At 38.1% G+C, this 27,500-nt stretch overlaps 2 protein-coding genes across 4 annotated transcripts in view; one reads left to right on the forward strand and one right to left on the reverse strand.

Annotated features, from left to right (window-relative positions):
* LOC138015530 (DNA repair protein RAD52 homolog) overlaps window positions 1–2,403 on the reverse strand; it is a 13,031-nt gene extending 10,628 nt beyond the window's left edge. For 2 of the 3 annotated variants that reach the window (XM_068862593.1, XM_068862595.1), the window contains exons 1-2: window positions 2,280–2,382; window positions 2,072–2,173 (exon numbers count right to left, since the gene is read on the reverse strand). In XM_068862593.1, coding sequence (XP_068718694.1) covers window positions 2,072–2,173; window positions 2,280–2,315 — 138 coding nt within the window. In that variant the 5' untranslated portion in view covers window positions 2,316–2,382. Of the gene's footprint in view, window positions 1–2,071; window positions 2,174–2,279 lie in introns of all 3 variants that reach the window. The other variant, XM_068862594.1, reaches the window with a different exon arrangement.
* A 95-nt stretch (window positions 2,404–2,498) lies between these two features.
* LOC138017665 (protein lin-37 homolog) overlaps window positions 2,499–27,500 on the forward strand; it is a 25,753-nt gene continuing 751 nt past the window's right edge. The window contains exons 1-12 of the mRNA XM_068864689.1: window positions 2,499–2,832; window positions 12,408–12,474; window positions 12,567–12,599; window positions 13,661–13,741; window positions 16,394–16,409; window positions 16,657–16,756; window positions 17,476–17,520; window positions 17,687–17,714; window positions 18,699–18,894; window positions 22,201–22,232; window positions 26,121–26,208; window positions 27,309–27,382. Coding sequence (XP_068720790.1) covers window positions 2,805–2,832; window positions 12,408–12,474; window positions 12,567–12,599; window positions 13,661–13,741; window positions 16,394–16,409; window positions 16,657–16,756; window positions 17,476–17,520; window positions 17,687–17,714; window positions 18,699–18,894; window positions 22,201–22,232; window positions 26,121–26,208; window positions 27,309–27,382 — 788 coding nt within the window. The 5' untranslated portion in view covers window positions 2,499–2,804. The remainder of the gene's footprint in view (window positions 2,833–12,407; window positions 12,475–12,566; window positions 12,600–13,660; window positions 13,742–16,393; window positions 16,410–16,656; window positions 16,757–17,475; window positions 17,521–17,686; window positions 17,715–18,698; window positions 18,895–22,200; window positions 22,233–26,120; window positions 26,209–27,308; window positions 27,383–27,500) is intronic.

Below are 27,500 nucleotides of genomic sequence, written 5' to 3' on the forward strand. Positions count from 1 at the left end.
TCTAAAATACAAAGCAATGTATGGCGTTCTTTCTCAAATTGAAGCTCAATTATCTCTAAAGAATGCATGGTTACCCCCAACTTTCTTTTTGGACACCAAGAGTACTTATTAAGATCTACTTTCTCTGCATAGTTTTAAACCGTGCAAAAATACCCCTGCATTAGTAAGCATTATGCACAGGAAATCCGAGTATCTGGAGATGCCCAGAATGTATGCGCAATAACAATAGTAGGCACCGTCCTTAAGTCGTCCAACTTCACAGTCATTTTTCTTTTCGTTGACTTGAAACAATGTTAAAAGGCCAGCTGATGAAAACATGCAGAAGGCAGATTTATAAATGGCTTTTTGGGCATGAAAAGTTATTGGGACATTCAAGAAACAGGGCTCTAGTGTCTTTTTAAACACCACCATTCAAGTTCAATCCTTGCATACAAAGGAAGTATCAGAGTATCCATGAGCCGTATTTGCCAAGGCTAATACAATTCAGTTCAGTTCAGTTGGTCCTAGCCCTGTGCATGTACGTGAGTGCTCTTGACATTCTGTTTAGATGGACATGGCACCTTCCTAGCTGAATTTAAATCCCCCTATTCCCCCACTTTATAATGTTAACACATACCATCTCAAACAATTAATTATGCTTGTGAAAATACCACATTTGAAAAATAATTATTATTTTGAACAGTTCCAGCAGTATTGCAGGACCTGAACCTTGTTCAATGCTTGAGCTCTGATAAATCTTCTATTAATAGGGAGCTTTGGATTTACCACAACGGCAACGGAAACGAGAACATCACAAATTTGCATATTTAGTCCAGGCAAAAACAACAGCTTTGCACACCCCACATGTGTATCTTTTCATTTTTGTCCATTTCTTTGCCATTGTCAGCAAAACAACAATGTGAAAGGACCAAATTTGAGGTTTTAGGGAGAACGTTGGTGCTTGAGGATAAATTTTCATTTTCTCCTTTTAAGTTGAGCGCCATTCACACTAGTTTCATTTTTTAGGGTTGCCACACCCTTGTGACGTTAAAATGCTTGGAATAGTGGTGAAGTGATTACAATAATGCGAATTCACATTTAATGACCTTGGTCTCATTGCCAATTGCCGGTGTCGTTGCTAAAGCTCCCTACTAGCTCATTCAGCACAGTGGTAGACATGGGATTTCAGGTCATAGATTTGACATTTTTTAAGGAGCACTTCTAACTCTGATGGCAAAGGAAAGAAGTCAGTTAAAGGTGACACAGTTTTGTGGTGGATCAAGAAAACGAAACTTCAACATCCCCCCTTCCCCGGCAATTTGACCTTTGCCTGCGTAGGGTGGGGAAAATTGAACCGGAAGTGTCAGGTTTCAAATAATTGTCTTTTTCGGGAGGCAAAGTCGCTAACAGCTATAAAACACGTGTTTGGAAGAGTTCAAAGGAAGAGGTATAGCATTTGTGAGAGATTCGCTTACAAAAAAGGTCTTCAAGAGGTCTTTATTAAAGACGGCAGGAGCCGACGACGATTGTTCTTTAGTAGGGTATGACAGACAAATCTGACGATAGGGTAGGGCATTGAACACCATTTTGGCCCAAGGGGGTGGGAATTTGAATGATCCAATCTTCAAAAGTTCAAATGCCTAGGGGGGAGGGGGGGGGAGTGTTGAAGTTTCGAATTGATCGGCGCATTAATGGTCGCTGTTTCCATGGTAACCATATGTAATGAGCGTGCATGGCCCCAACAATGTCGAAAGAGCTGTACAAACGGATCCAACATTGTTGCGCTACACTTTGGCTAGACTGCATAAAGCAATCCCTTCTGAGTCCGTCGAACCACCTGCTTATAAAGTGATGTAAGCAAGCCAAGGGAAGAATGGGGATAGAGCAAGATGTTGCAACAATATGCAACTCTGTTGCAACAATATGCAAGAGATTGTGCAAACAGACGCAACATGTAGCAGCCAACAATTTTGTGTCCGTAACTTGCACGGGGCTTAACAATCGACGTCACTGACGATATAATTTATTTGCTACTGTGTGTACTTTCAAAATGATTTATGTTGCTTTAAGTCTTTTTCTTAAACAAAATTACCTTTTGTCCTCCTGCTCCCGCCCTTTGACTTATATACTCCGGGCCGAGCTTTTTATTCAATGCAATCTGAATAGCTTCGTATTCTTCGGCAGTAAAACATGTCTGACAAAGAACGACCACTTAAGCATACGTCCGCTGTAGTAAATTGGCTCACGCACCGTCGATTGAAAGTTGATTTGAAATAACCTGATCGTTCCTACACACTTACATTCCCAAAGGAAGATATCCTGTCAGTATTACCCATATCGACGATACAAATAAAGAACAGCTTAAGAATTCAATCCTTTCGTCTGAATTTGAAGGAAAAATTGTTTTTGAAAATAGAGAAACTCTTGCTCTTAACCAATCAGAATAAAGTAAATGCAAGGCCTTGTGGGACAGAAAGAGCCATTGACAATGTAGAGCCAATGAGATTAATAGAATTCATCCGGGTTTGTTTACAAGAAAATGGCGTCCAATTCGAAGAAGTAGGAGTTTCGGGCGCTAACTTCAGCCAAAATTCTGCACAAAATCGTCAGTGATTGTGTTAGAGTGGTCATTGAAGAGGGATTCTTTGGTAAACCTTTAATTTTTTGTGTTGCTGTATAAAAAAATACACGAATATTAAGCACAATCAGTCTAACAGGAAAAAAAGTCGCTCGCCTAGCTGGTGCATCTTGACCCAGCGAGCAAAGGTTTGAAGAAAAGACACAGAACAAGTGCAGGGGCGTACAAGATCTAAAGAATTAAAGTTATGGCGAAAAATGAAGAAAATTCGTCAGGTAATGTTACAATTTCCTTGCGAACCAATTATAATAATATTAAGAGCTGAAAATCGAAAAATTCAATTAAGGTGGCTAGAACCAGTTGCACCACTTTTAGAGACCTTCTTATTAGATGGATTATAACCACTATACTGTATCACGTAACAGCAATGTTATAGCACCATATGAAACACCAATTATTGCTTAACAAAATGCGCCTACTATTTTGACGTAATAGGTTACCATGGCAACGTGAAAGCTCTCCAAAAACACCCTATATTTTGTCTTTAGTTGCTTATATCTTAAATATGAACTTGGATGACCCCCATTTTTTATTGTAGAATAGTAATTAGCAATTTGAGATAGAACTATCACCAAACTTTTAAAAAAATCTTTAGCCAATTCAGAGCTACCTTAATTTTTTGAAAAATTTAATGTAGCCCTGAATTGGCTCCCAATAATTTTTTAAAACTTTGCTGATAGTTCTATCTCAGATTGCTAATTCCTATTCTACAATTTCAAGCCCTGATAAAAAAAATGGGGGTCACCAAGTTCATTTTTGAAATATAAGTAAGAAAACACAAAATATAGGGTGTTTTGGAGAGCTTTCATGTTTCCATGGTAACCTGGAGTTTCATATGGTACCATAACATTGCTGTTACTTGATCATACAGTGTTGTACAGTGCCGCTCGAAACTATTTGTGCATTTGCTGCGGTTCTGACTAGGTGAAACCGCAGGTTTAATCCCCAGTTTGACCGAGGTAAAACGTTGTCTACGGTAACCGAAAGCCGAGGTTTTACCTAGATTTTTTCCGGTTGATTTACGCATGCGGTTAAGAGAGGATGCAGTATGCTTTTATTAGGAGCAGATGCTATCAAAGAAATCTGCATATTTTTGCGGATCAGTCGCAGCGATAATTAGTATGTGTATTTGCCGTATTTACAATCTGCGAAGTTTGGCACATTCGATTATAATAAAGTCGCTTTCATAAAGCGTTGATTGTTTTTCTTTTCCAGCAAACGACAAGATTTCTAAAAGTTGTTCGAAATCTGTTTAATACAGATGTTATAAAGATCAGCAGAAATTCTATCAAGAAATTTACACGTGTTTGGGAAAACTCGTCTTATTGACGGTGACGCCGCTCGTCGAGCGGCCAGCTTTGAAAGTCTTACGCGAAAGTCATTTTGATCTTATTGACCGAAAGATGGAAGGAAACGATTAACTTTACAAGTAATTGTCAGCCGTTCGAGCAACGTGGCTCTCCATTTGTTGCAAACTTGTTAAGCAGTTTGAATCGAACAACGTATTTCATGAGCTATCGCTCTCGCTTACGTGACGAAAGCATGCAGCTTCGTTTATTTACGTTTTAACAGAGGCTTCATTGAACTTGTCTATCGTGTGATCGTTGAAGCATTAATTTAAGTTAATCTGAACAATTCAGGGGAATGAATATTTCTGAATTTCAAGTGCAACTGCTGAATTACCTGCCACTTAATATTTTGAATCAGAGATGATCGTAATTAACGCGCGGCAAGGAGTGGTCAGGAGTTGCTTAAGAAACTTCGGGAATACAGTTACGGTTCATCGCTGGTGTAATCTTTAAGTCATTACATGTTGTAGTAAGGTTTAGTTCAAAGTTAGAGCTTTTCAACAACTATCCCATTTAAACATTGCTATTTGGACCGGACGCAAAATTTGAAGCACTTTTTATTCTATATATATATATTTCCTGTCGAACTGCACTGGCGGTGACTTAAGTTACGCATAATCCACACAGTTTTTTCAAAGAAATGTCCCTTTACCACTTTATAAGAACTGTTCATCATGATAGCGAAAAACTTACAAGTGATTAAAGGGTCATTCCACAGTATTCCGTCTGTTGTGGAGGGGAAATTTAGAGGCGAAGATCTTGTTATAGTTTAAATAAGAATTTGTCCTTTACTTCTCATAACCTATTGAGGCTTAAGATCATCTACAAAGCTTTACTTGCTGCTGTCCTGCTTTTCTCCAAAATGCATTTGTTAGATCATAGAGCTTAAAAATATGGCCGTTGCGGAGGGGAACAGAAAACTTGGTGTTTTGTTTGTTTTTAGTTTTATTAGCAGATTCTCTGAATTCTGAAATATTATCTAGAGTCTAGTAGGCTGATGCTTTTTCCCAATTTATATTAATTGAAAAGATCACAAGAGGAAACTTAAATAGTTACGGTTTTCTCAATGAGGTAGGATTTGAAAACAGCATCTACTGTTGCAGAGGGGAAGTTGCGGAGGGGAAAATTTGTCCAATTTTCAGAAGATCATAAGCAAGACGTTTAAAGCGAGTGATAACATCCACACTTTAATGTTTATACAACAGTTTCACATTTGCTTTCAAATAACTGAAGTTTTTCAACATTTTGCACAATATTTGCACTGTGTCAGAAACAGTACTGTGATAAAAATTCAAAGATTAATTGGCACAAAAACACCTTAAGATAATATGTGATCAGAAAAACCTGACTGTGAGTTCATAAGTTCAATAATGACCACTGTTCCTTGAGTATTTTCAACATTAACAGAAAACAACCCTTCAAAAGAAAATCAGTGCCTCTGGATATAACGGAACACTTTTTTAACTTGCTCATGCTCCATAATCTTAAATGGACTGTTGCCAATCAAATGAATGGGTCCATAGAAAACACAGCTGACATGAACATCAGCCACATCATCCCTTGTTGGCCAAAAATTTTGAATATTTCACCTGCATCAGCACCAAGCCTAACCCTGTGCAGAAATTTGAACTGTGCAAACTGACCCTGAATTTGAATAACCCTGCCAAAGTAGTAACAGCTAACATAGTCAACTGCATAATAATCATCTACTTTCAAGCCATTAGGAGGGATTGGTAATAATGAATTTCTGTGCAGTTCAAGGATCATGTAGCATCTTACATCAGAGATGCTCTGACTGTTGGGAAAAATCATAGGGCTTGTGCTAACAAGACTTCTAGCATACATGCATGCAAAAACACCACAGTCAAAGTCATTTCTTTGGCTCGGGATTTCTCCGGGCTTGTTAGCAAAAAATGACCACTTTTTTCGATTTTCAGGTTACCATCAACCTCTTTCAGTAACTTGACAATTTTATCGATGGCTTTATAGACTGTTGGTTTTATAAAGCTTCCCGGCACGCTGTCAAAGACCAGGCTGAACCACTAAAAGGAACCAGTGGCGGCTGCTATCAATGTTGCATTTTTACTTTGTGGCTTTTCATATGCAGTTCATATGCAATAAACTTGAGTGGAAAACTGCTGTTTTATATGAAAACATCATTGGTCAATTAGGTAGAGTTGCATTTAAAGCAACTGGACAGTTAAGTTTATAACTTTTTAGTCAGTGGATGAAATGTGTGACCATTTAAATGAACTGTGCTGAGGAATTTTATTATTTGGTGCCTTCTTTTTATAATTTTTCAAGTGGCAATGTTTCAAATTTTTCATCTTGGCATTTGCATGATGAAAGAAATATAATTACATGTATTACATTGTAGCTACAGGTATTTTCACCAGTTTTGTTGTACTGCCTGTCATTTTAATTTAAACACGATTTACCTTATAGATTGCTGAAACACAACCTGGTTGCTGAACTTATAATAGAAAAATGATATCTCTTGTTAATGTAAACATCATAATTTTTAATGTAAACATCATAATTTTCAGTGAAATCATTATCAAAAGAGAATTTGCCTCCACAGAATTCCCCTCCGCAACAAAATTTCCCCTCCACAACAAAATTTAATGAATCTCTCTTGGCTATAGTTTAAAATAAATTTTCTTTTCAAACATAATACAACTAACCCTTGACCTAGAATTAGAAGATTTGAAAACATGAAGTTGACTTTGTCATTTACAAGTGCACCAACAAAATATTAGGCTTCAAAACGTTGCGGAAGGGAAAAGAGCATCCAGAAGGCTGTCTGTAGGTGCCATACTGATAGAAATGTAGAGTTTGGCCAGTGTCTAAGTTACTTAGTCTGGAGTAGTTTGTGTCCCAGACCAGTTAACTAAAATTGCTGTTTTCTTTTTTATATTCTACCAACATAAAACTTTCCCCTCCGCAACAGCTGTTATCATTAGTTTACATAATTTATGATAATTTATGCATAAACAACAATTCATATCCAACAATTCTAGTTGTTTTCAAAAGCCTTATTTAACATGTTATCCATTTATCAGAAAATTGAGCAATTTAAGCAAATTTCATTTTAATAATTTCTCGTCCAAATTACTGTGGAATGACCCTAAACATAAAGATGTAAGAATTAGGCATCATGAAAGGTTATTGACATTCCCTGTTCTCTGCTGTCACAGCAAAATGAGATGAACATATTAAACAGTGCATTGTGTTGCGTCGGTGCTGTGAACAACAGTCTAGATATTCATTCTTTGCCTTGGGGAGCTACAATATGTGTGATAATATTAAACAATGCTTTGCAAAGTACCATTGTTTTCTTGCGGCACATTGCCGCAATTAAGTCGGCCGCAGTATGTATTCGGTTGCTTTCGTCTTTACCTCGGTTGCGGTTTTCGTCCATCCTAGGTGATTTCACGGTAAACACTATCGGCAAAGACGAGGTATTACCGCATGCAAATGCTTTAATAGTTTCGAGCGGTACTGTAGACCCATCTAAAAAAAGGGTCTTTAAAAGAAGTGAAACTGGTTCCAGCCACCTTAAGTTCAAATTAATACAATACATACTTTATTCACAATCATGGCCTCCAAGAACTTATTCTTTTGTCTTTGTGTTAATTAGCCTCATTTTACAGCCCAAATTCTTTTGATTTCAGATGTGTTAACAAGGCTAGTTAGGCTAATTACCGGTAACACAAAGATAAAAGAATAATTTGTTGGTGGCCATTTTTGCATTTAGCCAATATTTTAACTCTTTACATATTTGGGACGTAAAAGAACCCGCACACTTTTCGTAAAGAGTAGGGCATGTAGTTCCCGGTGTTGTGGTCTGGTCTTTCTGGTCTGGATAGGGTAGGGTGGAGCACCTCGCATAAGATCTCGAGTCCTGTTCGTGCTCCTTCCCTCTGGGCAGGTCAAATGCCCAGTAGAAGAGACAAACCAGATGTCTCGTAAAACATTTAGAAACATTACAAAAGGACTATTCAGTTACATTTTATTCTAAATGTAGGTGCCAGACATCACAAACAACATAATCAAATAGAATATTTACACAACAACAATTGGCAGAAGGAGAACTAAGGCACCAGAGCGTAGTTGAATAAATGAGGCATAACTAAATTCAGTATGTGAATTGTACAGCACTCGCCTCCCGCCAATGTGGCCTGGGTTCGATTCCCAGACTTGGCGTCATATCTGAGTTGAGTTTGTTGGTTCTCTTCTCTGCTCCGAGAGGTTTTTCTCCGGGTACTCCAGGTTTCCCCCCTCCACAGAAACCAATATTTGATTTGATTTGAGTTGTGTCGTTAGTGTCCCCAATTAGTGCTCTTGTGCTAAATCCATTGACACTAAAATAAAGTTGTTATTATTATTATTATTATTATTATTATTATTATGGTCAACAAGAGTCTTCAATATTTTAGAAAAGTTATAGCTCGAAGATTTTTGATATGGTTAGGAACCTATTGCCACAATTCAGTCGCCCTACCCGCAGTTGTTTGCTTTCCAATGTTAGTCTGGAAACATGCTTTGTAAAAGTTGGGAGTAAACAACAGATAGAGTGCCACATATGAAGTATTGATTTAACTGTAGAATACCCTACCACTTCAAATATATTTTCTTATATTTTTATAATCTGCAATTAGTTGGCCTTGTTTTCTGTAGTTATGCACATGCCAATTTAAATAAAATGCAAAGAGTATATTCTGATCTCACTTTTAAAATGCTTGCATGATTCTAATTTTCTTGGTTTCTTTAGGCCTAAAGAAAAGTTAAAATTCCAACTTGCATTGTCAAGTGAATTTACGGTCCACAAGCCTGATACGTTCTTTCAGGTTATTCATGAAAAAAAAAAAAAAAAAACAGGAAAGTTTCGTCTCATGAGATCTTGAAGACTTCTTTAATGTTATTGGTGTGGGGACTTGCCTGCTGGGCAAGTGATCAGAGAAAGTAACCTACCCAAGCTTGAAATCTGCTTGTCCCAGAAAACCAGACTGGGTTTTTTTAAGTGTTGATCCTCAAAGGAAAAAACCAAAATGCAGGTTGCAAGAACTTGCAGTCGCTATGGTGGATGTACATTAAGAAGTGACCCCAGAGCACAAAATTACTAACAGTTGAGACTTTTAAAAATAATAATTCTTGACTTTCTGCCAACTGAACAATCTGAGAAGAGGTGGTATTCAAACTCTGCAGGAGTAAACACTGCTTAACCTTAGCCCCAGACCTGGGCCATAGTGACTTCTGGAGGATTCTAGGTGGTCCCAAGGAGGAGGCGGAGGCGGAGGCCTGCATTCCTCCCAACACATCTGGAATCCCAAGATCTTTCAAAAAGCCCCCCAGCCGACAAAACACCATAGTAAAACAACCAAACACAATGCATATTCCTGATTTCCTTTGCCAGAGCAAAGTGGTTGGTGATTTTCTCATCCTCTTTAGTCACCACATTGCTATACCAAGGCACAGAGAAATTGACAAACGTCGACTCCTTCAAGCCACTCGATCCACCACAGTAACATTGGACTATTTTGTTGCATCATCTGTGTTGTCTCAACTCTCCTATTCTACCAGATCTCCACATCCTCTGACACCCTCAACCCATCTGGAACCGCCTTATACACTGTACCACACATAAGCACACTCCGCACCATACTTCTGACAAAGCTCCCACTACACCATCAAACCCGTCCAATCATGTCTCCTCTAATACTTCCTCTGGGCCAAACGAGTACAACCACTGGCCATATGCTCAACCGACTCCACCTCCTTGCCACACACTCTACACTTTGGACCAGCATCCTCATTCTTAAATCATGGCCTGAAAAAAACTCCTTTGCAAAGCCTGCTCCTGGGCAGCAAAAACATACCCCTAGAGTGCTCTTCCCCAAATACCCAGCTCCAAGCCACTGCCACAGCTTCTCATCAACCACTTCACTGACATGCCTCATAAACTTCCCATGTATCATCTTCTCCTGAAACATGTCCTTTTTTGTTTTCTCCACTTCTTCTTTTATTCTCCCACCTGCAATGTCTCTCCAACAACCTTCAACATCCACTCGTCACTCGCCTTGACACATACAAACAGACCAATTTCCTCCTCTTTCACACAATCATACACACCGATCAGTCCCCTCCTGCCATCCTTCCTCTTCCTGCACAACCTAACTACACTCCCCTTCTTGTAGAATACCCCAAAAATTGTCAACCTCTTCCTCGTCTTCACATCCATTGCCCTCAGTTTTTTGATCACTGCAATCCAAAATCCCAGCACTGTACCTCACCACACCTATACCCCATGCATTTCTCGCCCTAATCAAATTCCCACCGTACAACTTCAACTTTGCCACCGGTTTCACCCTCCTCAAATACTCTTGCTTGAGCTTCTACTCCATCTCTTGCATAATATCCACACCTTCCAATGCACCCAAGTACTTGTTCCCATTTTCATCAACATCAACCTCACTCATCACCTGACCATCCAGCAACACAATTCTTTCACAGCGAATCTTCACCCCTCAGTTTCCAATCACTCATGCTACCACAAAACAAACCTTTCACATTCTCAGCTACCTTTACTGTTTTCAACATTGCAACAATCCAGACATTTGTCACCATATCAGAAGCCCGATAATCTATCCACCCCATTACCAAACACCTTTTCTTCACCCGTGCCTCCATTAACACTTAACTTATCCGTCATACCCTGAAAATATTCTTACAGCTTCTCCACCTACTGAGTAGCTTCCGCATCACAGACAAACATGCAATAACAATTGTTAAAAACCAATTATTGTTGGTCTGTAGTTGCCAGCCACTGTTCCCTTGGCATGATCCTTCTGTATCAACAGCAACCTCCCCTATACTATCCACTCTGGCACCTCCCCACTGTCCAAACCACCCTGCAAACTCTCCAAAATAAACCCATGTAACAACTTAAACCTCTAAAATTAAAACCTCCTTAAACCATCTGGACCAGAGCCTTCCAATTTGCCATCTTCTGAATTCCATTTTCCTTGAAACTAATCTTCACTTCCTCTTGCTTCTTTACATTACCCAGCCTGTCCCTCACCTCGTCCAACTAGCAAACAGCCTCATTTTGCCTCTTCTCCACCGACCAAATATCACTCCAGAACATCCTTGCCTCTCGTGCGTTTGGTGACTGTCTACGTTGCCTTGATACGTTCGGTCCTTGAATATTGTTGTGTTGTATGACACCACGTCCTTCCAGCTTATCTTTCCAAAGAGGTTGAACGTATACAGAAACAGGCTCTCAAAATCATTGCACCTGCGCTTTCATACGCTTTTCATACTGTTGTGGCACCTCAGCTCTCAAATCTGGCATGCCCAGACCAGCTTGAGCCATTGCTAAGGTGACAAGGTGACACACCTTGTTAGGGAGAGGCTCTGATTGACTGAACAAAGTTGGAAGAAGTAGGTCGTCAATCGCCTCCTGCATTGGATCAACATAATCCTCAAACAATTCTATAGTGCGCATGAAGTAGGTGAAGTTTGACTTGACTTGTGCCCTTTTATGAAAGCAATTTACGATGTGTGAGGCTGACTCTTTGCAATTTCGGAGAGCTGTTTGATTTCCTCTTTCCATTCGCGAACTTTCTCCTCACAATACTGATCTTTGTATTCTTGCGTCTGCAAGCCACACCTGTTTGACCATCGGGCAGTCTGTCCTCAGATTCTGAATCATTAAAGATGTATAGACTGAATATCATGGCATCGCTAGGGAATCCCCCTGTGTAGTGCCTTCTTGTGAAAGTATTTCACCTTCACCGCAGATAAACAGTCTAGGTGAGCTTCTATCGGTGTTTATTACATAGAGTGCCATTTCTTTGCACATGATCTCGATATTGTGCAAAGCAGCTGACCTCTTCATTTTGATTATTAAACTTGGCATTACTTGCATCTATCAACAGAATCCCATCTGTTCCTTCTTCTTCAAGCACTTGGCTCATTGCATGTATCACAGCCTCCGCTCCTGCATTATGACCAGCAAAAAACTTGTAGGGGACCTGCCTTCTTTTATAAATTTTTCTCCTTTAAGAAACCGCTGACCGTTTTCCCCACTATTTGCCTCAGGACCTCTCCAACACCGATTGGTCTGATGCCAGGGCTCTTGTCAGGGGAGATGAGCCTGCAAGATGTGAAGGCTTTGAGTAAAGATGGATGTTACGATTTCTTAAGCAGGTTTCTCGTGAACATGGCTATCTCTTCTCTTAAGATTTTACCCTCGGCCTCCACATAATAATGATGATAATCTTCATCACCATAGTGTTATTGATCTAGTGGTCAAGGTTGTCATGCATGTTGGTGATGATCACAACAATCTTTTTTGCCAAATAAAATGTCAAGCTCTCTGAGTGTGCAGTTTTTCACGACAAAGATTGCTAACTTTCTTTGCCATAATATGTGTGCAGGGGTCAGAAGTGCTAGAGTGCGCCTGGATGATTTATTGAAAGATCTTAGCAAGAAAACAGAAGAGAGGTACATATCACTTCTTTCCAATTTACTCTTGAAGTATTTTTATGAAAGAAGAAATAATTGAGAAAAGCGGTTATCATATGTTTTTATTTCAGTATTGAAGGTGAACCTAGTTCTGTGGGAGGAAGGTAAGTTGATGTTCATGACTTTTCTCAAGGTCTTCAATGCTGGTATGCAGGTCAATTCTCTTTTACTATAAATTAAGTTGTTATCAAACTCAGAATATTACAAGCAAAAATGGCAGCCAAGAATATTTTTTTATGTGCACATTTGCACAAATTAGCCATTTGCAAGGAGAAGAAGGAGACCTTTATTTAGACACATTAGGGCCATTTATACGAGAGAAAATAAGCCACGCCTTACTCTTGCTGTGGTTTACATAAGACGCAAACACCCCGTATAAATGGTACGAAACCTACATTCACGGCTTTCTCAAGCCGCGGCTTATCCTGGCCTGGGAGTTTGTGCTGTTCTCATATAAATAGTTCCTTTCGCATATTATGTACACCGCGGCCAGAGTAAGCCGCGGCTTATTATATTTTTCTCTCGTATAAATGGCCCTAATAATGATTAAAGCTAGCAAACTTGTGGGGTTGTGTGTAAATTAAGGAAAATCAATTAACTATAAAAAAATGAAACAGCTAACATCAAAATATCAAATATATACTGTAACAGTAAAATAGTCAGATATAAATAAAATTGTTATTTCATAACTGGACAGCTGAAGCTGAAATAATGTTGAAATTAAAATCTCTAAAATAAGCTTTTGTTTTCAATTGATGGCAGAGTTCATTTTGGTTTCTATGTGAGATTTCATGCTCATTTAATAGACTTTTAAATAGTGTTCCACAAGATCACACCTCTAGATCTATGAGCAAAGGATCAGTCCTTCATACATTGTAAATCTAGTCTTAAATCTTGGTACCAGCAGTGAATTATCCCACTCAAGGTATAGCCGTTGAATTGCTTAAAATAAATAACATAAACATGGATATTAGTTTTAGTGTAAATTGAAATCAAGGCTACCGGTAGTTAAACTAGTCAGTATAAAAATAAAAGTAGAATAATTATTTTAGAGGCTGCGATAGTTGCATTTGGTCCATTGTTTTTACAAGAATTTATCACAATTTTTACCTCTTTCAATAAGTACATGTATGTTAATGTAAGTTTTTGGATTCATTGTTTTCAGTTCTGCGTCATGTCAGATGCCACCACCATCAACCCCGACCAAACGGTATGTTTACATTATTCCATGTTTTAAGAGCCTGTAGTACAAGACAAAAGAATTTGTTCAATTTGTTGATGTAATTAGTTATAATTGAATGTTCAAAATGCTATGCTCTTAGAAAAAATTATGTATTATCGATCAAAATAATACAAGTTAGAGAGCTTCTCCAATTTTGCACCAAAGAAATTTGTTCAAATTAGCACTTACCGGTACGTCCAGGCTTCCGGACAAGTTTGTAAGGCAGGTTGTCAACAAGGAATTTCATTGGGTCCAATTTCTACCCAGGTGATCTGGTGACGTGATTTGGAGGACTGGGGAGAAAAATTTTAATGCCATATTCCACAGCCACGAGTGCCCTTATTTTCGCATTCAACATGGCTGAGGCAAGGTTAGATCTTGTCGGGTCTACTTGAATGTTCATTCAGTAACAGGAAATGTGGTAGACATGTAATGATCTGTTTTGTTTTGGCGATCGCAATACTGCAAGGAGTTTGGAAACAACACCTAAGGCCGTGCGCGGTTGTGGGATATGGTGTAAAAAAATTTTTCCCCAGTCCTCCAAATTACGTCACCAGATCACCTGTACAGTTCCTACCAAACAATATTATTATTAATGCTTTGGTGCGCAGTAAAAGACAATAGACTCGACTTGGGTGTAAACGAGGGGCAGGGAATGTACTGGCAAGGAGCAGATAATACCCACTGCCGGTATGGACCACCAGATGCCTGTATTGCAAGGTGGGCATAGTTGTTGGCATAATGTTCTGGGGCCAGTTATTAAACCCAGTCCGGCAAAGTAACAACATGCCCTCCCTAACGGGGCTTCAGCACAGGGCTAAAGGGGTGCCGCAGGCAGCAATTCCCCGCCCATAATATATTGAAGAGAACTATTATAAATAGGTTACAATATGCTTGTAAGTAAAATACACAAGAACCAGAAAGCAATTTAGCGGGGGAGGGGGGGGGGGGGAGGAGGGATTAAAATGCTGAGCAGCAAAAAGTTAAACTTTGGAAATGTCAAACTGAGAGGGGGCTCACTTGGCAGGAAGAAAGAAAGAGCCAAATAAAGTAGTCACGTGATGGGAAGTCATGCTCTCCTCCTAGGCTCTGCCCAGTATTTGCTTACCATCATTAACATCTATTTTATTCTAAAATATCATTAAATTGTCTGTTAATTTGTCGGGTCATGAAGCCGACCTTGTAGGGTTTTTGACCTGAGAGCACCCCTTTTCTGAAACACTGATGTCCAGAAATGCACATAATACTAATTTGATGCACACCCAAGTTTGACATCCAACTCAAAGGTTAAGTCTAAGCATTTGCTACCCCTCTCTCCTCATTGACAAAGAGACCCCTGGAACGAGGTTGCCCATTTCCAACAATAAGGTGAGTGTACATGTACTATTAAAGGGTTAGCGTTATTCTTGTGTGAGGGTTAAAAGGCAGCTATTTCTCTTTCCTTGAGGGTTGGTCAGTTCACGGGACACTTTGTGATATTAGTAATAAATTATTGTCTCAAGTATAATTACAGGCTGGGGTGATTATTGAAAATTCTCTGCACTGATTGGCTGCTGTTGAGATGATTACTATGCGATAATCACCTACTGTAAGTGGTTTTTCAAAATGGCCATAAGCCATTTTGTCGAGGTGACAGACAAAGAAATTAATTGTTTTGAGAAAATGCATATTTTTCAAATAATCACCTAATATGTAATTTATATACTAATTAAAAATGATTATTATTCTCCTCAGGCTCTATGAACGCCGGGGAATAAAAACCTGGACTTTGTCTCGGTTTTTAGTCGCCGATATTCACTTCGTCTTCTGCAAATAATAATTTTTATTGTTAAATATCCCCAGAAGTGATACTGAATTTGGGAAGAGGACACTTTGTGATGCCAAAATCATTGTGCATCTAATTATGTGCACATATGGACATATCTGGAAATTAGAAGTTTATTTTGAACAGAAATAAAACAGCTTTCGATAGCTTTGGATTATTACGGATGTTTTGAAACATTGGGTCTTTGAATTGCCACCGTTTTAGGTACAACCAAAATTCTCCAACCCAGACTAGCATCACAATTTGTGTCTGACATTGTACAATATTTTATTATTTGTTTTCCTGTACTTAAAATGTGGATGCTTTTTAAGCATAACTGTTAATATGTTAAATTTATCGCAAGGTTGCAAATACCGTTAACTTCACATTTTGTTGCAGCACTCATTAACAGTTGGAAGATGTACTAAGTTACGGTACTTATTCGACTATAAGCCGAGACCCCAAACTTCTTATGCAAAAAAATCAACTTGATTGACAGGAATTGTAAATGCATAATACTCGGCTATAAGCCGAGACCCATTTTAGGTCTTGATGTGTATTATTAACTATGGAATTTTCGTAATTTTAAAATACAAATTGACATTGACTGAAAAGGCATTCGTTCAAGACTGTGGCACCTCTATAACACACTCAACAGCACAGAAGACGATGAAGTCTTCGACGAGAATATTTCAGAAGAAAAAAAAAGTGAAGATGAGGAAATGGACGATGAATTAGAGACAGACAGTGAGGAGGAAGACCAGCAATAAGATTGATCCCAATCACACAAACAACACAAACAGCTCCTTTACGAGCCACCAAATAATAAAAGTCCATATTAAACCAACAACAACTTCTCTTCATTTTACAAGTAATTTAGCTCGGCTTGTAAGTGAATACACGTTCATTTGCTACTGTTTTAATTTGCTGAGAAAATTCTTTTTATGAAAAATACTCGGCTATAAGCCGAGACCCCTTCTACGCCTTTAAATTTGCCCAAATTGAGTGTGGATTTGTGTAAAAATCGCTAAAATTTGTAAAATTTGTGTAAAAATCGCTGTACTTATTCAGCTTATAGCTGAATAAGTACAGTTAGTATATCAAATATTCTATCCACATTCTTAAATTACCATAGTTTTTTTTTTACTTGGTTCCCTACCCTGACATTAGCATTTTCTCTTTTTTCCATGATCACCTTTCTGACCTTTTCCCCACAACTTCAAGGAGTGCCTCAGGTACATTGTATGTTCATATTTTTATCATCATTTTGTAAATGTACATCACAGTCTTGATGCTGTAGAACTTTAAAAAAAGATGGCATTGAACAAGAAAGTTGGTTGTTTCAGCTTATAACTGATGAAGCCCAACAACTACCCGCATATTTATTAAGAAGGCAAAAAAGATATTCTGAAAAATTGATCACCAAATACCCACATATTTAACAAAGTGATGTAACAAAATTGATTACCAACATGCTGTTGACATATTACCAGGATGTGAGAAGAACTTCAAAGATTAGTTGATGACTGACACGTCAGCCAACAGTTGACCAATACCTAATGGCTGACGCTAATTGGTAGATATGACTTGTTAGATGGATTAGATTTGTTATCATTGCCAAAAATTCCGTAGTCTCTTGAAGTATTTTGTCATAATTTTTAACCTTAACAGTGAGTTGCGTGGCTCTTCTTTTCGTGACATGCTAATAAGGCAGCAGCAAACGGGTGAATTTTTTTATGAATCTTGAAAGACTTATGGGAATGGTAGCTTTACAACAACATTCAATCGGGCAGGTACAAAAGTCAGACTAAATCAACTCGAATCAACGTTATCCGAGTTGATCCGAGATGAGCGATCCAATTTGATCCAGTCCAACTTTTGTACCTGCCTATACTTGATCTCCTGTTGTTAGTATTATTGAATTGGATTTTATTTAATTGTTGTAATTTCACAGGAAAAACTCCAAGGAAAAGGCGCAAGAAAGATGTTGGGTTAGATGGTGAGTTGTCAACTGAAGCTTTCTCTGTTTTTCTCACCACAAGGGAAAGATCAGAGTTACCTAACCTTGCTCATGGCTTTCAAGTAATGTTTGAATCATCGCAAATATTTTTTAAAGTTAACTAATCCTAATAAAATGCTCCTAAGAGGATTTTCTTTTCTATCAGATGGTGATAGCACTTCTCAGAACCGTAAGTACCTGACTGCATAGTCATAAAGTTGTTTCTTTTCTTTGGTGAGTTTGGTCTGATTTTGTGTAAGTTGTAAATCATGTTTAATCTTCATGTTTGCAAAGTTAGTAACTAATTTTGCCTTTTTATATTTTCATTATTTCCTGGATTGTTCTTCTTTTTAGCAAGGTAGGTCCTCGAAAACAGTGATGTGTTGTACCGGTACTCTGTATAATAATTATTATAATAATAATCACTAAATATTTATATATAGAGGATATTACACGGTGGCAAGAAGATATGAATTTTATGTTCGAATGGCAAGAACAATATCTCACTCGTTCGCTTCGCTCACTCGTGAGATATTGTTCTTGCCACGAGAACATAAAATTCATATCTTCGAGCCAACGTGTAATGTTCTTTTTATTATATGCCGATTTTATTGTGTTTTAAAGTAGTCAAGTTTTACAAATATGGCGGGGAAAAAAGGCGGGAATCGTGACATCATTGAACGATACGACACTCACAAAGGTGACATACGGAAAATGCGCCACTTGGGTCCCGGATGAAGTGGCGTATGGAATCTACATGTACGAGTGGTTTAGTTCCCAGTAAAACACCTCCTCCATATAATAAAAATAGCTAAGTCTCAAGGTAATGTTTAACAGAGCATGAGTGCTCTAGATACTAATTAGGGAGACTACAAATCAACTGAAATCAGAACAAAATAATCAAATCAAATGTTGGTTTTTGATGAGAGGGGAAAACCGGAGTAACCAGGAAAAAACCTCTCGGTGCAGAGTAGTGAATCAACAAACTCAACCCACACGCATTGGTGGGAGGCAAGTGCTCTCACCAATGCACCACCCGTCCTCCCTTGTATGTGCAGAACTTTTTCATCTTAACCCTTGTTAGAGTCCGACTTTACATTCCTTTAACTGAACTTGAAGTTGAACATTGAAGATTCTCACAATAGTGATTCAAGACATGGCATTTCTTTTTCTTTCAGCTTTGTCATGAAGCTGTTTGACCGAAGTGTGGATTTCGCACAATTCAACGAAGATACGCCACTGTACGCTTTAGCACGAGCATGGATGCAGAACAAACCTTACGGAACAAAGGCATTTGATTTACAGGAGAGCATCATCCAGGATAGTGACTCTCCATCAAGCAGTCAAGACAGCATCATGTCTGTCACTCAAAGTGTAGGTGAATTGAGTACTGTTCAATGAGCAAGCAAGAGTGTTTTATATCCTCGTACTAATCAAGTGCAAGGGCCGTACTGAGGAATATTGGCCCGAGGTTATGGCACAAAAACCACTAAGGGCCATTATTCCCCAGTACAGTCCCGAGCAATTGAGGTTATTAAAAATTAAATTGTTTATCATATCTTTGAGTGGTCGGACACTTCTCCACTTGGTTAATGTTTGAAATCTTCATCCTCCATCCGTGAACTTTGAACAGTAACCTTTTACACGTAAAACTAACTTCTGCTTGCTATAATAGTGTTATTGTACTGTTGTGATGAAAAAAATTAAATTCTGTTTTTTAAAACTTTTTACAAGTGTTTCGCTTGACTTGAATTACCTGTGAGAGAGAAATGATAGTTACCGAAACAGTCCATTTCCATAGTAATGGTCTGTACTGTAAAATCTCGACCAAAAACCAACCATTTAGCCTGAGGTTTTAAACCATGAAGTAATGCCATGTGGTTTTATACCCGATAAAACATGACCTTCAAGTTTATTGAACAGTGTCAAAAACATTTCATAAAAAGCGTGCCTCTCTGGAGTCTAAAAAAAGGTTGAAATTGTGAGAGGAGAATGTTAGCATCCAAAAAAACCAAGCTCTGTCTAATTAGTATGCGTTAAATAAAAAATTCCAGTGAGGAGTGTTCTATCACTTTTTAAAGGTCATGCATGTGACGTACGTTTTATCGGTGACCTGATGTGCTGGAACAGTTTCGCTCATGAGTTGTTAATGAGTTTGTGAAGTGAAGCGCAATGGCAATAGGCTGCTTTTAATTTTTCTTCCTATAACTCCATTGTGAAAAAGTAAGCAACTGCTCTGAATGACTTTTTTTTAAAAATTGGAATCTGTATAATGAATGTTAAATGTCACTGAGAACATAATTTTAATTTTAATTTTCCTTCTCTTCACCCCTAAACAACTTCCACAGATGAGTAAAATCACTTGGTTTGGTTTCTTAGAAGAGAACAGGTCAGGGTTGTATATAAGAGCCGGCAGCCGGCGAAGTTCGCCGGCTTCTCTGTCAGGTTTCGCCGGCTACGTTCTTTGTTTGAAGAGTCAAGACATGTAGAGGAGATGATGTTTGTGAGGTCTAAACTAGTTGTGTTCAGTACAAATAAAAATTTGCAGTGCCTATCTTTTCTGAAAACACATAAAAGACGTCTGACTCAAGGGCAGTTTAAAAATGTTATGCTTGAGACTTTCGTTTTGAAAAAAATCTTGCTGCGGTGGCGGGAATGTAGGAACAATATGATTTGTTGTCCGCCATATTGGATTTCGATATCTTTAAACAGCCACAGATTGTATCTTACCGGAAGGAAAAATCACTCAAGGACGTTTTAGTCCGCGCAAAACTTCCTTTAATCACGCCGCAATCATAAAAAAACTTGTAAACAAAGAAACACTTTCAAAAGGTTTGTTCTCGATCCCGAAATTAATTTGCATATGATGTTCTGCTAGCAACACGCTCAGCCTGCGTTCACGCCTCTCTTCCCACAACACACCTGAGGAACAAAGCTAGCCCCTGAGCATTCACTCACCGCTCCCTCGTTTTCACTTCGCCCCTTTCAGTTGATCATTCATAGCGAAAGTAGAAGCTGAGGACTCGTAGACTTTATTTAAACACTTGAACGTAACGCTCCTCGGAGTTAAATCCTACTTGCCCGCGTAAGTGCTCGTCCTCTCGAGGGCATCTGTACGCTTCAACATGACAACGGATCTTTATCCAAAGTCACTCTTCATCAAGTCTCACTGCTTTACGGAACTCCTAAACTCTTCGGAAAAAAAACTACATCACTCTTAAACCGCTCGAGTGATTTTCAATTTTCGAAATTACTACAACCAAGTTCCGCAAGCATATTTTCCCGCTAATTACACAATGGAACGAATGTGTGTCATCTTCACACCTAAACAGGATCGAAACATCCTTTACGCCATTGGCCAATTAGTATCCTCCAATCAGCTTCTTAATTTAACAACCAATCAGAAGCCTTTGCTGGTATAGTCCTTCATAGTATGTGCAATGTTTACAAGTTTTAAAGTGTCAATATTTGCCAAGCTAATTAGCTACAGCAAAACCACCAAAAAGATGCAAAAAATATCACTCAACTTTTTGTTTATAGGGTTGTATTATTAAAATGTCGCTTTCGTCTTTCTTTGAGTAACATGGTTTTCATAGTACAATTGCAGCTTGATTCATCCCTCAAATGTTTGAGTTTCATGGCCCAAAATGCCAGGAAATGCATTTTCCGGCATTCAGTTTTCAAAAATTTTCCAGGGGAGCATGCCCCCGGACCCCCCCTAGAAGCGACAGGCTAAAGCCCATCATGTGGGTCCTCCGGACCCACAACCGTCTACTTTGCAAAAAACTCCGGCTACTTAAAACCTTAAAGAAATCCCTGCAGGTGTGAACTGTATGAAATTGAAGAATGGCAAGTCAATCTGTAGAAAAAGATGTGTCAATCCTGTCAGTTGGGCAACGTTTTGGTGTTTGGCTAATACTATATCAGGCATTTTCTGAGAGCGTTCGCTTGTTCCAAATTATTGTTATGGTGATGGCATGTATTGAAGACCCTAGAAACTCACTGTTAGGAAAGTATTTTAAAAACTAATTCTGTGATCTAGTATTTCTGTTTTCACATCTCAAAAAAACCCATTAAATTCTCTTAAATACCTAACATAATTTAATGAGAAAAGCTGTTAAGTGGAGCTTGTTGGAAGATGAAAAAAATTACAAAAGGTTTTTTTTTTTTAATTTGAAGAATACGAAACAAGGAATCTTACTAGCATACAACAAATCAGGAGAGATCACTGAGCTAACTTTTAAGGTATAGCTCACCACATCTAACAAAAAGTATTTCCAGTTTTTGTGATTTTAGGTCACATTTTTATTTTTGGCCAGCTGTTCTGATTCACCAGCTGATGCCAGCAGCATGAATGTTAATTTATTATTGCAATGGGTAACATAAAATTATTCGCTGAAAACCCTTCCAAGCCTCCTTAAAACAATGACTTGCTGTACTTTATGGTAGCATAAGTATTATTACACACTGTAAACATGAAGTGGAGGATTCTGTTTATATGAATTCCTTTAAAACCCCTAAGGAGTTTTACAGGGAACCGAATGAATAATACGTGTGCTAAATTATTGTTATTCAGAACAAAAAGTTTTTTTCAACATAATGCTTAAATTAAAGATGGTTGTGGTACCGGTTTTACCAGCAGTAACTGTTGTTTAAAACATTTTTAATTTTTTATTGCAGAATGGTGACAGTGATCCAAAGTATGTTTACAGGTAAAGTTCAAATTAATATTTCATGAACTTATTAGGAGCACATTAAACCAAAATGAATAATTATCTTGACTATTATGAGCGAGCCTACTGATATACCAAGTTCAGCCATAATTAAATAGTATAGGAGAATTTCTCCTATACTAGACTGTCTACAGATTCAATTTAGAACTATGGGTTGATGTTAAATGTCAAAAAGAGGCATTTCTGACCACTGACAGATCAGCCCTTTTCCGCGAATTCTTGTAGTTTATCATCATTTCCGTCTCACTTTAACAAAGTACAATACTTTTTACAGTCTCAGCAACACTTGGCTCCAAACACGTGGAGTGGGTTGCCTGATAACTGAGACTAAAAAGCTATGAAAGACAGAGTGATGTCACACGTTTTTTATTTTAATTTGTAGAACTTTTAAATTCAGTTTAAATAAATGTTTTTAGTAGCTTTATGTACAAAATCTTCCGTTTAAAGTGCTACTATGACAAAATTTTCATCCTCCCTATCTAAGCCATGGGACATAAACATGTAGTCTATACAAGAAGAAGAATGCTGTTTACCATTTTCAAATATATCTTTTTGTTCTGGAGATATTCAAGTTTTTTTAAAAATTAATATGCAAATTAGCCAAGTGATGATGTCAAACTCAACCGAATTTTGATCAAATATGATGAAAAGAGATATCTTAGCCAATTTGTATCTGAAATACTTGATTCTTTGCGGTAAGATTCTAGTAGATGTGCGCCACAATATGAGCATACCACTTTTGTTACCATGGTAACATACTGGGTTCCAGACCTCGCTGATTTTATAGGCTTTACTAATTGCCACCTTTGGCATTCTATTTTGATATTTGCCAATGGTGCCTCATCTTCATGATTCTGCAAGCATTTTAAGATGTTAGGTCACGTTTGTGGCCTTGGTAAATGTTTTTCTAGCCTAAGATCACCTAAATATTGAAATCAGGTTGGAGGGGACTGGAAAAGATTAAGTTGTTGTGGGAACCAATTTCTTTACAGTCGTAGGTGTGTTGCCTGCAGAACTATTAGCCCACCAAGTTTCACTGGTCTCTGTTGCAAATTGCCCCAGACAGGTCTATTTATATTCTCGATGTTCTATTGGGTTGAGTGAATGATGTCATCAGTCTTCTCATAAATTTGCATATTTTACACATTTTTCAAACTTAAATATCTCCGGAACCAATGGAGATATTTCCAAACAGTAAACAGTGTTTTTAATGTTTCATGGTAGACTATGTGATAAACCTAAAAATTCAAGGGATAAAAATTTGATCATAGTTATTTTATTAAGGAGGCTTGAAAAGGTCTTTCACAGTGTTTGTGAAATGATGAAAGATGCCAAAGAAGGATATTTCATAGTGTAGGCAAACTATTAATATCTTTACAACTCTATTTTTGGGTAATTCTTTAAAGGCACTTATGACGTTATATCTCTATGTCAGCAACCTATCGTTTTTATTTCTTTGTTGGAAATTTCCCCAAATTCTTTAACTTCTCAGAGAGTACGAGAAAAAGTTATCCAGTAGAATTGAAGATACATCGAAAAAGGGCGTTTTATAGTTTACAGAAAATTGTACTTGATCACTTTCCCCAAAACTTTGAAGTGCCGTTGTGGATGATACTCGCATGCAAAAGATCAAGGTAGGTCACCGAGCAAACAATGGAGATAAAGACAAGTGTTTTCTGCAGGTTTTATTTCCGGTTCGTGCAAATTTACATGATATTTTAGAATAAAATAGATGTTAATGCTGGTAAGCAAATACTGGGCAGCGCCTGGGAGGAGAGCGTGACTTCCCATCATGTGACTACCTTATTTGGCTATTTCATTCATCCCACCATGTGAGCCTTCTCAGTTTGACATTTCCAAAGCTCAACTAGTTCTGTTTTTTCCGTTGAGCAATTTAATCCCTCCCTCCCGCCCTGTTTGCTTTCTGGTTCTCTTGTATTTTATTTTATTTTATTTTTTCCTTGTGAGCTTCTGTAACCTATTCAATAGTTCTCCTTAATAAAATATGGGCAGGGAATTGCTGCCTGCGGCACCCCTTCAGCCCTGTGCTGAAGCCCCGTTAGGGAGGGGGCATATTGTTACTCTGCTGGACTGGGTTAACTTGGCCCCAGGACATTATGCCAGCAACTATGCCCGCCTTGCAATACAGGCATGAGGCACCCCCTCGGCTAGTTGCCGAGGCCCCTCATCCGGTGGTCCATACCGGCGGTGGGTATTATCCGAGCCTTGCCAGTACATTCCCTGCCCCTCGTTTACGCCCAAGTTGTGTGTATTGTCTTTTATTGCGCACCAAAGCATTAAACGGTATTTTTGATTCATTCAGCTGACACATGTTTCTTAGTTATGGCATGTGTAGGTTAAGCGCATGCAGCTTAATTCCAGACACGTACCCAGTGGCTATATTTTACGTATTAAATTGTGGGGAAAGAAGATTAAAATTGAAGGATGGATTGAGGCATGCAGGGTGTCTTGGGAAGAGGCGAAGGAATTCCTTCGCCTCTTCCCATGACGCCTCCTGTGTCTCCACTCATTGTCAATTCCAATCTTCTCTCCCCACAATTTAATACGTGAAATATAGCGACTGGGTTTGTCTGGAATTTCACTATGAAAATGAACATGATTACCAGATTTGATGTAAAATTATGGTGTTTTTTGGTACTATGGGCTACCACAAGCCACTTTCCCCAAAGCAAAAAGCAACAACAACAACAACAACCTTTTTGGCACGGTACCATCTTGAATTTGGCCCTGATGCCTAAAATTTAAGGCCCAGCACCATGCATTTTTGTCCTGTAATTCCATAAACTGTGTAATTGAAATGTTCTTGGTACAAGAGCCCAAAATATATGAGTGCCAAGCCCATCTTGGCATGCTTGATGGCCATGCCGTGCCAGTTTTTCTTGTTTATTTAAGGACGGTGCCTACTATTGTTATGGCGCATACGTTCTGCGCATCTCCAGATATTCGGATTTCCTATTGCCGATGCTTACTAATACAGGGATATTTTTGCGCGGTTTAAAAGTATCCGGAAAAAGTTGATCTTAGTAAGTATTTTTGGTATCCAAAAAGAAAATTGGGGGTAACCATGCATTTTTGAGAGATAATTAAGCTTCAATTTGAGAAAGAACGCCATACATTGCTTTGTATTTTAACGCTTTTTGCAAATATTATTCATGAATTATCTTTGAAAAATGCGTGGTTACCCCCAATTTTCTTTTTGGATTTCAACAACACTTGTTAAGATCTACATTTCCTGCATAATCACACACCGGGGCAAAAATATCCTTAATTAGTAGGCACCGTCCTTAACTTGCTCATTTGTTACAAGATGTTATGTCTCTTTCTGACACCAATCAGCAAAAATTAAGGTTTTTCTTGAAGTAAAAAGGCTACGTACTGAAACTTTGATTGACTTTTGGGGTGAAGAACATGTTCAGCTGTCCATAAATTACTGCAAAATGTCTAAGATAACATTGGAAGGAAAGGAGTTGGCTTCTTTAACCCATCTGTCAAACCATGGAGTAGTACCACAAAATGCCAAGTTGACAGCAATGCTTTGTTGTCTTTGAAATGCTTGGCAGACTGATTCATGTTTATGGTCAGAAATCCAGTTACTCAGATTTTAGGAGTGCTGCTTTCTTGTTTCTGGAGCATCTATCAAAAAACTTGGCTAGTAGTTCTCTAGGAATATTCATATGTTTAATTAAACAAAATCTGGGCACAGGTGATAACATTTTTACTAATAGGATGCCAAGCCTGAAACGTTTGTTTTATAAAATGGGCCTGAATCACCTTTTAAACTCAGTGTATACTCATCAATGTGGTATCTCAACTTGACTCTTACAATAAATTTTTTCTCCTTTCCAGTTTTCCAGATCCATTAAAAATAAAGGAGAAATCAGATGAGTCAAAAATCAGCCGCCCTGAAGGACCTTGTACTATAGACATCCATTATGTAAGCACATGCCTTTGTTGGGAACTTATGGTACAGTAGGTTGTTTTATATACTAGATTTCTGTAAGGCGGAGGCAGCCTTAGTGTGTGGAATTTACACAAAGTGGCCACACGGTCAATACTTTCATCTTCTTATGGGTACCTTGCTGAGATTGTCTTTGTAAATGGGCATCTGGTTAAAGCCTACCGGTACCTGGTTGAGGTTTTAAAATTAATCAATTTATGTTTAGTATAATTACTTTGTTAGTTGTCGGAGCAGCATGTGTATAAACTAGGTCAATAGCTAAGCGCATTTTCCCACAAACAAAGCAATTTTTCGTGGATTAAACTTGAAAGTTTAGTTTTCCTTTTATGGTCACCCCTATTTCCATAAGAAAATCAGCGGTGACTTTTTAATCATGTACAAAAATTTAATGATCATAACTCAAGTGAACATAATATTCATAATGCCCAACAAGAAGATCTATACCTAGAAACTCGAGGTCAAAAGTACAAGCAAAACTACTTTGCATTCAATAGCATAGCTTTTATTCAATTTGATAATAACTTGTAAAGGCAAACAATAAAGTTATTATCAGAGTATAGCTGACACACATCTCATGATTGTGATTTATGTTAAATGCTTTATTTTAATTTATGATTTTCTTCATTTTAATCCTTGTGCTACAAAATTCTCACAAGAAAATAATTAAGGTACTCTAAAAATTAATGCTCATATCCTACCAAGCCTAAAAGAAGTTCAAATTCTAACTTGCTCATCTGGCAAGCAAACTTATGAGCCCATGGCCCCAGGAGTTGCCTGAGTTCATTAATTATCTAAGACAAAAAAAGAAAATGCTGTATATTTTTGCCTCTAGACATCTTTTGAATTCCCTAATTGATTAGGTGGGTACTTTCATGGTTAAGTGCTCTGATAAAGTTGTTTGCCCAACTATGAAATCTACTTGTCCCGCGCGACTGGACAGGGATTTTCTAGAGTTCTGCTGACAAATTTTTTGTATCACATCAAAAAACTTGGAGCTTCAACTTTAGCATGCAAATACATGTATTACACTTGCGTCTCATACTATAAACACGATATCCACTTTTTTTGTCCCTTAGGATCTTGATACAGCTCCATCATTGGTTGACCTCAAAAGAAATCACATAGACAGGTGGAAAAAAGTTAAAACTAGGTAAGCTAAGGGATTGTAGAGAAACATGGATTGATTGTTGTTATTGTTTGTAAACAGTTTTAAAGTAGAGTACTTCAATGACTTTATCACCACAAGGAAACATTTTTAAACTTGTTAT

The sequence above is a fragment of the Montipora capricornis genome, chromosome 9, assembly GCF_036669925.1.
Source record: "Montipora capricornis isolate CH-2021 chromosome 9, ASM3666992v2, whole genome shotgun sequence".
Taxonomy (NCBI): domain Eukaryota; kingdom Metazoa; phylum Cnidaria; class Anthozoa; order Scleractinia; family Acroporidae; genus Montipora; species Montipora capricornis.